This window comes from Dendrobates tinctorius, unplaced genomic scaffold (genome assembly GCF_039654945.1).
Source record: "Dendrobates tinctorius isolate UK_male_01 unplaced genomic scaffold, ASM3965494v1 ptg000004l, whole genome shotgun sequence".
NCBI lineage: Eukaryota > Metazoa > Chordata > Amphibia > Anura > Dendrobatidae > Dendrobates > Dendrobates tinctorius.
Window position 1 is genome coordinate 10,677,375 of NW_027361672.1, and position 13,713 is coordinate 10,691,087.

The following is a 13,713-nucleotide window of genomic DNA, read 5'->3' on the forward strand; positions in this document are numbered from 1 at the left end:
TAGAAAGGTAGGAAATTCAGTCTGTCCTCATTACTGCCTTGGCCAGTGATTGTTTGCAGTGGATGTAATAGTTCATGGCCCATGATTAGCTGTAGAAAGGTTAGCATGGACCCGTCATGACAGACGGGACAGTGGTGCTGTGGAGGTTTATATGGGATAGTTATTTTTTGGAATGGGGGGATGAAGTTGCTATATTACAGCATTTCCAGCTTTAAAAAAAAAAAAAAAAAAAAATTGGACAATCCCTTTTAGTGTATTTGTAGATGGCTGTAAAAGGAGTTTCCTATTGAATCTGACTTTACATCTCATAGTTTTTTTTTTTCTCCCTTATCTTAGGATCCCCAAGTTTTTTGGTTCGTTACTGGAGTTATGTTCCTAGGTAGTGGCCTGATCTGGCGACGCTTGCTCTCCTTTCTTGGAAGACATCTGGAACCATCGAAGCCACCTTCAGTATGTACAGTACATTTTACTGTAGCATCTCTCTAAAACCTCTCATTTCATATTGTGACGTAGCGATCACTAAGCAGGTTGGAGTACACTCACTTGGCAGTGATATTTGAACCACAACCGTTTCTTCATTTACATAAGTCCATTTCTGGTTTATTATACCACCATAAACCACGGTAGGCCATGCAAACATCACATAACCGACATACAGTCCATTCTCTTTAGCAGATACTTCTACACACTTGGCAGGAACGTCTCTGACCTATTGGACCATTTCAACTGCGGTTATGTCCGCACAGTTCAATAACTGACACCTGTCAGTGCACACAATTCCCCATTCTCTGGGTTACCTGCTTAACAGCTTTTCAGGCTTCACAGACTGGCTTTATATTGGTCCTGTCACTAGTCCAGACTCTCATTAGCTCCTTGGACTCTCAGGGCTTCGGCCAGCTCCAGACTCACACATGGCCTTTTGTCCTCTTTCCATGTGGTGCAACCAGGAAGCATATAGGATCTTTCTGACATCACAGGAACACACCCCCTGGGAGGTATGTGGATAACCAGCCCCACCCATCACTTTCTGGTTAACCCTTAAATCCAGCCCTATTCAGATATACAGGTTTGTGGAACAACAAGACCCAGCAACCTGTCCTGGATTTAGATTGCAGCAGACCTCTGTCTGTGCTATATACATACCTGTCTCTCATGATACAACTAGTTGGTAAATCACAATATATAGGTAGAAAAAAATACATAAGGGAGCCTATTGAGTCCATAATCCATTGATTCGGGTAACCAATTACCCCTATGTAACTTGAGATTTAAGGGGACCTCTGCTGTATTTGTAGGTCCACTAGACTACCGTATCATGAGAGGAATGTTATTAGTGTTTTCATGCCCCTTTTCCTATGTCTGTTGTTTTGAATATGAGCCGAAATGCAATTGAATTGTAGACTTTCCGTTTGAATTAAAGCTGTTGAACAAAAATATCCTGTGAAATGTTTAGGAATTGCAACAATTTTTCTACGAAGTCATCCCATTTTAGGGGCTCAGAAGTAATTGGAGAAATCAACTTTACTATAAATTAAATGTTCATGTTTAATACTTTGTAGAGAATCCTTTGCAGGCAATGACAGCCTGAAGTCTGGGATCCATGGATGTTACTACACACTGGGTTTCCTTCTTTGTGATGCTTTGCTGCCTTTACTGCAGCTGGGTTCAGTTGTCGCTTGTTTGTGGGTCTTTCTGCCTCAAGTTTTGTCTTTAAGCATGTGAAATGCATGCTCAATTGGGTTGAGATCTGGTGATTGACTTGCTTATTGCAGAATTTTCCACTTCTTTGCTTTTGCATCATTGTCTATCTGTACTGTAAAGCACTGTTCAATCAATCTTGCTGCATTTGGTTGAATCTGAGCAGAAAGTATCGCCCTGTACACTTCAGAAATCATCCGGCTGCTTCTGTCTTCAGTCACATCATCAGTAAACGCTAGTGACCCAGTGCCATTAGAAGCCATGCCATCACACTACCTCCACCATGTTTTACAGAGGTTGTGGTGTGCTTGGGATCATGAGCCGTTACAAACCTCTCCTCTTGATCTTGATTTAATCTGTCCAAAGAATGTTTTACTTCAAATTAAAGCGGAGTCTGCACTTCAACCCAATAGTGTTGATATAACTACAGTATATCTTTAATGTTTTGGTAAACGGCTAAAATGTCAAGGCTTGTCAATTTCCAAATATTTCTGGCCCTAACTGTACGTTCTCCTTAACATTGAGATTGCATTACCAAGCAGGATTAGTTGTGGAATTATGCCAATCACGGGACTGTTAGATCTGCTAATGATATATAAATGATGGAAACAAAATTTTCCAAACATCTCATTGTATTAGTACTGTATATGAGCACCACATGCAGAAATCCTTGCACTTATATGCTTTGGCATGCTATCAGTAAGGTTATTACTGGTTGAGGAATGTTTTTGATTGTACTTGGGCCCACAAATTATCAAGATCCATTGCTGGCAGCTCCCTTGGCAATTGCCGACCAAGGCCATCCCAGGTGTGCTTTACGGGAGACAAATACGGAGATACTGCAGGCCTTGGTAGCACGTTTAGGTCATGCAGGATGCTTACAATTTCACGAGAAAGATGTGGCCTGGTGTTTTCTTGTTAAAGCAATTTCTCCAAAGTTTTTCCACACTTGTTTCACGACCAAATCACTAATACTAAGCTGGACACAAGTAGGCTTGTGACTTCCAGGATTCCACAGCTTTTCTAATTCTTGGTGTTGCAATTTCAACGTTGAGAAATGTATATACATGCGACAAATAGACAATATGAGAATATAGATGAATGTGGTTAAGTACGAAAATCACGTAGTTTTCTTTTTATGTTCATTTTCAGAAATGTGAGGTTTTGTTTTTTAAATTAATTTTTTTTTCTTGTTTTTAAGATCTGGAAGAGAGCATTCCCCTGTAATGGAAGAGCAGGTGCTACAAATGGGCATAAAGTATAATTTTCCCCTTTGTGGTCAGGTCAGACATCCGTGCACATTGGACTGGACTGGACTGCCTCTGAACTTCTGACTGTTACATTTCATGTGGTAGTGATGTTGTTTGTACACATGTTATGCAGCTCTGCCTGGGACACCACAAGGCATAGATATGTCACCGAGCAAAGCCATTTCTCTAAAGGATATACAGTCCACTGAACATTTTCGTTTGCACCTTACATTAATTTTAATTTTTTTTTTATAACTTATCAACTTTTGTAAAAATAAAATATGGAAACATCAGGTTTCTTGGTCTAGCATTGAAGCAGATCAGGAGACTGATACTACTTTAAGGTACAGTGAGTGGTTAATGTGATTTTTATTTTTGAAGGTTAGTCCCTCACCACAGTGCCTTGAGGATGTTATTCCTTGATCTCATGTTCCCTGCTGTACTGTACTTTGCTGCTGTTAATCTGAAAAAACAAATATTATCCATATCTATTATCTGTGGATCTAATGCCTCGTGCCTTACTGTTTTGTTGTTCCTTGTAATCTTAAAGGGAATTTCAGCAGGTTTTTACCACCTAATGTGAGATCTGCATAATGTAAGGGCAGAGAGCCTGATTCCAGCGATGTCACTTACTGGGCTTCTTGTTATGGTTTTGATTAATCTACTCCTGGTAAAATGGATTTTATCACTTGTCTCCATATTGACAACCCTGACTATGCCACTGATATGCAGCTTCTGCCTCCGTACAGTGTACACGGAAAGTTGTCAATCAGTGGTGTGAACGTGTTCTACAGAGCTCAGCGTTGTAGCTGGTTTTATCAACCGGAAACTATCACTAGAGGATTAATAAATCTAATGTCTTGTAGCTCTCCATATTAATGAGCTCTGTATAACCCAACTGCCAGCACTGATTTGCGCTTTCTGGCTATGCACAGTTTGCTTAGAAAGCTGCCAATCAGTAGTGTGGGCTGGGTTATACAGCGCTCAGCATTCAGAGAACTGGTAGATCTGCAGCAGATGCAATTTATTTTTATCAAAACTACAGCAAGCAGCCCAGTAAGTGATACATCGCTGAAAATGGGGTGTCTGCCCCTTCATCATGCTTTTCTCAGATGAGGTTGCAAAAAACTTGGTGACCGGTTGTCTTTAAGGGTTAAAGAACATTACCGTGTTATAAAAAAAATATGCAAGAGTAGAGCACTCATAGTAAATCTAACAGCCTTCATTTTTTTTTTTTTTTGAGTCTCTACAGATTTTAAGAATTTTGTCATGTTTTATCAGAAATATCGCTTCTAAGATTAGAAGTGGCATCTGACAAAACATTCTATGATGGCACACTGATTCTTTGCCTATTCAAAGCATGGAGTTCTATGGGAAAGCCATTAAGCTTATCCATATGACACAGTGGATATTTGTAGTCTAAAGGCCCCGTCACACATAGCGAGATTACTGATTTTGTGACGCCACAGCGATCTCGCCAGCAACATCACTGTGTGTGACATTGATCAGCGACCGGCCCCCCTGCCGGGTATTGCTGATCGCGCTCGAACGTCCTGGGCCGTTTTTTGATCGTTGGTCTCCCGCTGGCCAGCACGCATCGCTGCGTGTGACAGCGATAGACCAACGATCAACGACGCTTGGAGCTGGTTTCAAATGTAAACAGCGGGTATCTAAGAGCCGCGGCTTCTGGATACCCGATGTTTACCTTGGAAACCAGCGTGCACACTGGTCCTGATCGCTGGTGGGTCTGTCTGTGTGACAGCTCACCAGCGATCACTTCACTATGTCCCAGCGATCCCATCCACGTCGGATCGTTGGTGGGATCGCTGGGACATTGAGGCTGTGTGCACACGCTGCGGATTAGGTGCGGATTCATCCGTGCGGATTTTGTAAAATCCGCAGGTGAAACCGCAGGTCAAAAGACCTGCGGTTTTACCTGCGGTTTGCTCTGCGGTTTTGCCCTGCAGTTTTTCATCTCCTCAATGGAGGAGATGGCAAACCGCAGCGGAATCCGCAGAAAGAATTGACATGTCAATTCTTTCTGCGGATTGAAAACCGCAGATAATCCGCGCGGAAAATTCCGCACCGTCTGCATTGCGGTTTTTGATTCCCATAGGGAATCATGCTACTGTACACCGCAGCAAAAACTGCTGCGGGTCCGCAGCGGCCAAAACCGCTGCGGAACCGCAGCAAAATCCGCAGCGTGTGCACACAGCCTGATACGTGTAACGAGGCCTTTAAACTTGCAGACAGCTAGTACTTACCAAAATTAGAGTAATCTGAAATTACAATGGTTTAAGCGGATTTCCAGCTTTTGATATTGACTGTCTTATCCAACCACAGCCAATCATTGTATTATAGTTAGGGATCTGGCCATTGGGACTGCCACAGCTCAGCACTGAAGTGGCTGTAGAGGTCCAAACTCTGCCCAGTACAGTGAGGTTCATGTTTGTGTGGGTGTAGTATTGCAGTTCTGACTCATTTGCCGAGTTGAAAACCAGGGACTGATCGTAGATTAGAGCATCTCTGCATCATAATTGAAGTGGAGGAGAGAAAAAGGTCCATTCAAAGCTGCAGGTTCTCAATTCTGCTGATTGTCCAGGTTCCAACAGGCCTATTCCACCTTAGCACACATTTTCGCATTTCATGGCCACATTAGGTGAACGTCAGCCAATCCCATTGATTCTTTGGGGAGCAGCCGATTATCTGATGTATATGGGGGCCTCCCAACGTTACCCTGACATGATTTTGGGGGTGAGACAGATCGGCAGTTGAAAGATAATCTCTGATCCCTTTATTTTCATAGGAGATAGGCTGCCACCAGAGGAGACTTGCAGGAGCTTTCTTCTCATTGAAAACGTATGACTGCTGAACTGAACAGATTTATCTTGTGTAGGGGGGGGGGGAGTCGGGAGAGGCTAGTGAAATGTACATTTGATAGACAGCTATCCCGAGTACAGTGGCATGTAAACGTCTGTGGACCCATGGTCTTTTACATTTTTTAAATTACAAAAAGGAAAATGGGCTGATGCAAAAGTTTTGGCACCCTGCATGGCTAGTTGCTTAGTAGCCCCCTCTTTTGAAAGTATCATAGCTTGTACACTTTTTGTAGCCAGCCAAGAGTCTTTTAATTCTTGTTTGAGGGATTTTCATCCATCCTTCCTCCGAAAATTCTTCACCCATCGGACCGGACTGCATTGGACCCCCCCCCTGGTGAATATAATAAGTTATTTCTCGTTCGCCGTATTGGGGGACACAGAGACCATGGGTGTAAGCTGCTGCCACTAGGAGGCTGACACTATGCACAAAAAAAGGTTAGCTCCTCCTCCGCAGTTTACACCCCACCGACCGGCAGGGAATTTTTTAGCTTAGTGTCAGTAGGAGGTGGACACGGGTCTTTAATTAGACCCATATCTACCTCGATGTGCGTTGTTCCTTTTCAGGTTTTCCCGGAGGGATACAGTGTGAATGGTCACATCTGTACTCCCACAAGGAGTCTGTGAGTACGGCGTGTACTGCCACCCCGTATCCTCACAGTTCTCCGTAGCAGGACCACCAGCCTTCCAGGCGGACGCCAACACGAAGATGTGTTCAGCGATCCAGAGGGTCCTCGTCGCCAGTCTACCACCCACTCGCCTACTAGAGCCGGTCGGTTGGATGAGAAGCAGACTCTTCATGTACAGGTACTTTCTTCGCGGATTCGGGCCCGGGACGGGTAAGTATTGGGACCCTTTGGCCTGCAGCATTCCTCCCCGAGGGCACGTTTGCAGCGTCTTCCCTGGAGCAGGGATGCGGTGGCGCTGCAAACTCCTGCGCCCATCCTGCTCCTACAGCCAGCCCCTTCAGCGTCCTCTTCTCCCCGACACTCCGATCGGGTATTCCAGGGTCCTCTCGCGGAGGCGCTCACATTGCGGCATCTCCGCGCCGCCCCCGTGCTGACAGGCGGCCGCCGCTAGTAATTTAGGCCCCGGCTTCTGTCGGGCCTACCTTAGCGTCGCGGCCACGCCCCCCGCCCCTTTCTTCTAAGCGGGCTCCTTTCCCGCCCGTTCCAGGCCCTCCCACCGCCCTTCTCAGCCTGTTCCTGGCCAGGGGCGGTGCCGGATTCAGCAGACGGTTAGCTCCGCCCTCCTTCCCCTGGGAGCGAGTTTTTCCCTGTTTCCTCTCAGGCGGTCGCCATCTTTGCAACCGCACAGCCGGACGCCCCTGTCAGCCGGATATCGCTCCCTGGGCCTGTCAGCTGGATATCGGGCTGTCCTGCATCTGCAGAGAGGTGGATACCGTCGTATCTGGGGTCACTGGACCGTGAGTAGCTCTGCATCTGCAGGCTGACACTCTTCTCTGCACCATGTCCCCCAACCTTCCGGCACTACCTCAGGTTTCACTATGTCTAACTCCAAATCTGACCGTAACCGCCCTGCGGCTCCCCCCTGCACTCTAGTCAAGTTCTTTGCATGCTCTTCTTGCAATCGCAGACTTCCCTCAGGTGAGTCCACTTCCCTCTGCCTGGATTGTAGCAATCCTATTCAACCTGACGCCGCCCAGGAGCCATCTAGGGCCCCAGGCAAGAGTGAACCCCCCATGCCCGGCTGAGCCTCGTCTCTATCACAGTCAGTGGCAGACCTCACCAGGGTGTCTCAGTCCCTAGTAGCCGTTCTGGATAAGTTACCCCTGGACACCTCTACAGGGTCCAGCAGGCCTCAAGAGGTTCCATCTGAGTCGGCCAGCGTTAGTCGCAAAAGACCCAGGCAGGATCTCCAGCCGGAATCCTCTCCTCGCCCCATGTCACCACATAGTCCTCTCCCGGGCTTCCTCTCCCGAGTCAGGTGAAGCGCTCTCGGACAGGTCATTTGAGGGGATCTTAGAGCTGGATTCGGACCAGGATGCGAACATGAGGGTTACTGTACAGAACCTCATTGCAGCGATCCATCAGACCTTCGACATTGCTGACCCCCCTGCGAAATCCTCAGATCAGGAGGTTTCGTTCAGACGGGAGGAAACACCCTCCAGGGTATTCCCTTTACATTCCGAGTTTGGAAAGATTTTTACCAGGGAAAGAAGAGATCCGACCAGACGCTTTCAAAGAGGAAAGCGTCTCGGCGTTCTGTACCCGTTTGCTAAAGAGCTCACGGACAACTGGTCTGCCTCCCCCTCGGTCGACCCGCCTGTGTCCAGGCTTTCTACTAACACGGTTCTCCCGCTTTCAGGCGTGGCGTCTCTAAAGGATTCTAATGATAGGATTATAGAATCCCTAGCGAAGTCTGCCTTCGAAGCGGCTTCGATGGCGGTATGCCCAATTTTTGCTTCATTTTGGGCAGCAAAGGACATAGCTACTTGGGCAGAGGATCTTCGTCAGGGCATCCTAGAGAAAGCACAACCAGATCGATTGGCCGATCTCGCCAATCAGATTTCCCATGCGGGTGATTATCTGCTTTCTGCTTCTTTGGATGCCGCATCCTGCGCAGTTCAGGCGTCCAGTAAAGTTGTGGCAATCCGACGTACAATTTGGCTCAAGGCCTGGCAGGCGGACCTGTCTTCTAAAAAGTCTCTTACTAATCTGCCTTTTCAGGGAGGGCGCCTCTTTGGATCCCAATTGGACCAGATTATTAAGGACGCCACCGGAGGCACGAGTTCTCTCCTGCCTCAGTCCAAGCCTCGCAGACCTCCACTACGGCGTCAGTTTTGACCCTTTCGGGCTTACCGCCGTTTCAATACGGCGGAGACCTCCTCCAACCAACAAAAACCGCAGGCACGCCAAGATAGGAAGAAAGTTTCCTTCAGACCCACTCCCTCCTGGCGTTCCCACTCTTCGCAGGGCAGGCCATCCAGATCCGGATCTGGACGGTCCACATCAGCATGACTATCCTCGGACTCCCGAGGGTCCCTTCCAATTGGGAGGTCGACTCCTGTTCTTCAAGGACGTCTGGCTGGCCTCAGTAGAGGACGCTTGGGTCAGAGAGGTTGTATCATCAGGATACAAGATAGAGTTCGTCTCTCTTCCACGGGATCGTTTCTTCGAATCCCATCCTCCAAAATATCCAGCTTTGATCCCGGGGTTCTGTACGGCCATCGACTCTCTCCTCAGTTCCGGGGTGATTGTTTACAGGGTTTTATTCAAAGCTATTTGTCGTGCCGAAAAAAGACGGGGCGGTCCGACCCATCTTGGATCTCAAGCTGCTCAACAAGAGAGTCCGTCTTCGCCACTTCCGGATGGAGTCGGTTCGTTCGGTAATCGCTTCCATGGAGGAGCAGGAATTCATGTGTTCAATAGACATCCAAGATGCCTATCTACATGTTCCCATATTCTACGGACATCAGAAGTTCCTGCGTTTTGCGGTTCGCCAGGAACATTACCAGTTCGTCGCACTGCCCTTCGGTCTCGCCACCGCTCCCAGAGTCTTCACGAAGATCATGGCTGCGTTGATGGCCTTGTTGAGGATCAGAGGTCTCGTTCTTTTTCCGTTCCTCGACGATATTCTTATCAAAGCTCCCTCTTTCCAACAGGCACGCCTAAGTTTGACGATCGTCCTAGACACACTTTCCAATTTCGGGTGGATCGTCAACAGGAAAAAGTCCTGTCTGGTTCCTACTCAACGTCTTGTGTTTCTGGGCCTCCTGTTCGACACTCGTCGGTCAAGGGTCTTTCTCCCACAAGAGAAGATTCTCTCCCTGCGGCAGAATGTACAATCGCTGCAGACCACACGATTTCCGTCCCTCCGAACAACCATGAGGGTCCTGGGAAAGAAGGTGGCGGCGATAGAGGCAGTTCCCTTTGCCCAATTTCACGCCAGACCTCTCCAACACGCCATTTTGTCGAGGTGGAACAGGTCGGCTCTGTCCCTGGATCGCCCTGTTCGTCTTTCATGCCAGATCAAGCGGTCACTCAACTGGTGGTTGACGTCACCTCTCATCCTCTTGGGGCGGTCTTTTCTTCCCGTTCACTGGCAGATTGTAACAACGGATGCCAGCCTCCTCGGCTGGGGTGCAGTGTTCCGCCATCACACTGTTCAGGGTCGTTGGTCAACTCAGGAATCTGCTCTGCCGATCAACGTCCTAGAGATACGAGCGATCCATCTGGCTCTCGTCCACTGGGAGAGGCTCCTCAGGGGCCTGCCTGTCCGGATTCAGACAGAGAATGCCACAGCGGTGGCATATGTCAACCGCCAAGGAGGGACACGGTAGAAGTGTCCAAGATCCTTCAGTGGGCAGAGATTTCGGTACCGACAATCTCCGCGGTACACATTCCCGGCGTAGACAACTGGGCCGCCGATTTTCTCAGCTGCGAGGGTCTCGCGGCAGGAGAGTGGTCCCTACATCCGTAGGTATTTCTTCAGCGATGCCGTCGTTGGGGAACCCCGGACGTAGATCTGCTAGCTTCTCGCCTCAACAGGAAAGTCCCACAGTTTGTATCCAGGGCTCGAGATCCTCTCGCAGTGGGCGCCGACGCTCTGGCCATTCCTTGGTCGCAGTTCGAGCTCCCCTACCTGTTTCCTACCCTGCCTCTTCTTCCCAAGCTGTTGAAGATCAAAGCAGAAGGAATTCCAGTCATTCTCATCGCCCCGAATTGGCCCAGAAGGTCTTGGTTCGCGGACATTGTCAACCTTCTCGCGGACGCCCCCTGGAAGCTTCCAGACAGGGCAGATCTGCTGTCTCAAGGCCCGATTTGCCACCCCAATTCTTGGCCGCTCAATTTAACGGCGTGGCTGTTGAGACCGAGGTTTTGAGACGAGCAGGATTCTCCGGTCGAGTAATTCATACCATGATCCGAGCCAGGAAGCCATCATCTTCCAAAATTTACTACCATACTTGGAAGGCCTATTTTACTTGGTGTGAGGCCAATAACATCTTGCCCATGTGCTTTTCGCTCCCTTCCGTTCTGGCGTTTCTTCAGCCAGGGCTGGATGCGGGGCTTGCTCTCAGTTCCTTCAAGGGTCAAGTTTCGGCGCTGTCCATTTTGTTTCAGAAGACGTTGGCCTCCCGCCCTCAGGTCAAAACCTTTCTTCAGGGCGTGGCTCACACGGCTCCTCCGTATCGAGCGCCCGTGGATCCATGGGATCTTAATCTGGTTCTCGAGGTTCTGCAAGGTTCTCCTTTTGAACCTCTCAGGGATGTTTCCCTTTCTCTCCTTTCTTGGAAGGTAGCTTTGCTGGTGGCCATCACTTCTATCCGGCGCGTGTCAGAATTGGCGGCTCTTTCTTGCCGCTCTCCTTTCTTGGTACTTCACCAGGACAAGGTAGTTCTGCGGCCTCCGCCCTCTTTTCTTCAGAAGTTGGTGTCCTCCTTTCACCTCAATGAGGATATTGTTCTGCCGTCCTTCTGTCCGAGTCCAACTCACCCTCGGGAGCGGTCCCTGAACAAGCTGGATCTGGTCAGGGCGATGAGAGTCTGTCTAGGACGACTTCCTTGCGAAAGACAGACTCTCTTTTCGTCTTTCCAAATGGGGCGCGGAAAGGTCACCCGGCTTCCAAAGCTACTATTGCTCGCTGGATCAGATCGGCAATTTTGGAGGCCTACCGGGTTAAGCATCGAGTGGCCCCTCCGGGGATCAGAGCGCACTCTACCCGGGCAGTGGGTGCTTCCTGGGCGGTACGCCACAGAGCCTCCGCGCTGCAGCTTTGCAAAGCTGCAACCTGGTCTTCGGTTCACACGTTTGTGAAATTCTACAAGGTCCACACCTACGCTTCGGCGGACGCCAGCCTAGGTAGAAGGATCCTGCAGGCAGCGGTGGTGAGTCCACTGGCCTGATGGAAGTTTGTTTCCCACCCCAGGGACTGCTTTGGGACGTCCCATCGTCTCTGTGTCCCCCAATAAGGCGAACGAGAAAACAGGATTTTTGGGTTGCTTACCGTAAAATCTGTTTCTCGGAGCCTTCATTGGGGGACACAGCACCCTCCCATGTGCTACAACTCCTGTTCGTACTTTGGTTGATTGGTTACAGTTGAGTTGTTCTGTTTTTAATCTATTCTGTTACTTCTCCTACTGCTTTCTCACTAACTGAGGAATTCCCTGCCGGTCGGTGGGGTGTACACTGCGGAGGAGGAGCTAACCTTTTTTTGTGCATAGTGTCAGCCTCCTAGTGGCAGCAGCATACACCCATGGTCTGTGTCACCCAATGAAGGCTCCGAGAAACAGATTTTATGGTAAGCAACCAAAAAATCCTGTTTTTTCATTATGGAATGCTGTAGATAAGTCCTGAAAGGCGGTGGCTGCATCTTGTAGCGGCCAAAACAGCTGACAGGTTCCCTTTAACTGTTAACAATAGCAGAACAGTAATTTTAACCATGGATGCCACTGTATATGTCCAGCTTACGAATACGTAATCAGTGTTAAAGGAGTTGTCCAATACTTTATTAGGCTTGGTCATCAATATTATATTGCTCCGAGTACAACATCCATCACCTCCACCGATCAGCTGTTCCTAGTGCAGATGGCGGACGGGTCTTATCAGTTGCAAAGCGGATTAACACATCTCCGTGAACTATATTGTGGCTGCAGCGCAATACTGCGGATCAACTTCCATTCATTTAAATGTATATGGGTGGATCTGCAGTACACAACTGTGGCCGCTATACAGTCAATGGAACTATGCTGTACAGCTCAACTGATCACGTCCAGCAACAGGCCGCACTGGGAACAGCTGATCGGTGTGGGCGCCACGTGTTGTGTCCTCACAACGTGATATTGACTACCTATCCAGTGGATAGCTCATCAATATAAACATAGTGGACAACCCCTTTTAGCTATCACCACTTTGTTTACGGCTTTTAAAAGCTGTATGCAGTTATTACTTTGAATACAGGGATTTGTATCAGTAAATTACATGAGTTTGTGCGGTCATGTTAAGGATTTATACTATATGCTTTCACATGTAAATATATTTTAAGTAGTTTACATGTAATTGTGATTTTAATACAATTTGTATATTACATTTGGAAAAGAGCTATATGTAATGTATACAACATAGTTTTTATGAAGAACGTGAGCATGAACAATAAAGTAACTATATACCAGAAGTAAAGTCTTAATTTTGTTCAGACTGCTGATAAATAGGAATAAAGCTCAGTTTGGTTTAAGTGTACAAATTCCATGAGCACATACAACACTTCGCTCTCTTCAGCTTTGCTCTAGTTCAAGCTCCCTCAGAATCTGCTTTGAACTGCTGCTCAGCAAGACTCCATCCTATATTTACAATTGGAGTAGGGTACTTTCCATGTCCTCCTGACTCGGGGAACCTCTGTAAATACAGTATAGATTCTTCCTGACCAGCAGTTAAAAACCGATTGTGAGGCAGCTTGAAATAGCCACTTAATACCACACTATTTATTTAAAAAAATGTTGATCACTAATGAAGTGAATAATTGCTCTTTAAGATACAAGTTATAGTGCATCTTATCCCGTAATCCTATACATTAAGCTGCTTATATTATCCTGTTCAACACAATGCCCATAGATTTCACAAAATTTCCAACCTGATAGCTTCTCTTTATTGGTCAGACTTGTTAGTCCGCTTCCAAGTAGGCTCAATGTAAATTCAATATACTTGAACATTGTAGCAAAAAAGTAAAATCTTTAACATTTTGTCCTTTTACATCAGTTTTCCTCTACAAGTAGTTTTTCATGTTTGGCAGACGTGTAGAATATTCAGTATAGATTGTAAATGTAGATGCTTCCAGCCAGTCTTGCTTTTCTAGAACTTCTTACAGCTGCTACCACAACTTGTTTCTGAAAAGATTAACTGAGTAAATAAATATCTCCATATATACTGTTC

General features: G+C 47.4%; 2 protein-coding genes across 6 annotated transcripts in view; one reads left to right on the plus strand and one right to left on the minus strand.

Annotated features, from left to right (window-relative positions):
- MRS2 (magnesium transporter MRS2) overlaps positions 1 to 3,448 on the plus strand; it is a 39,523-nt gene extending 36,075 nt beyond the window's left edge. The window contains exons 10-11 of the mRNA XM_073566129.1: positions 337 to 450; positions 2,900 to 3,448. Coding sequence (XP_073422230.1) covers positions 337 to 450; positions 2,900 to 2,962 — 177 coding nt within the window. The 3' untranslated portion in view covers positions 2,963 to 3,448. The remainder of the gene's footprint in view (positions 1 to 336; positions 451 to 2,899) is intronic.
- GPLD1 (glycosylphosphatidylinositol specific phospholipase D1) overlaps positions 1 to 13,713 on the minus strand; it is a 128,585-nt gene that overhangs the window by 12,085 nt on the left and 102,787 nt on the right. For 3 of the 5 annotated variants that reach the window (XM_073566128.1, XM_073566127.1, XM_073566124.1), the window contains one exon: positions 13,407 to 13,667. The exons of the other annotated variants lie outside the window; for them this stretch is intronic. In XM_073566128.1, the coding sequence (XP_073422229.1) occupies positions 13,587 to 13,667 (81 nt within the window). In that variant the 3' untranslated portion in view covers positions 13,407 to 13,586. Of the gene's footprint in view, positions 1 to 13,406; positions 13,668 to 13,713 lie in introns of those variants that run through there. 5 annotated transcript variants of the gene reach the window in all.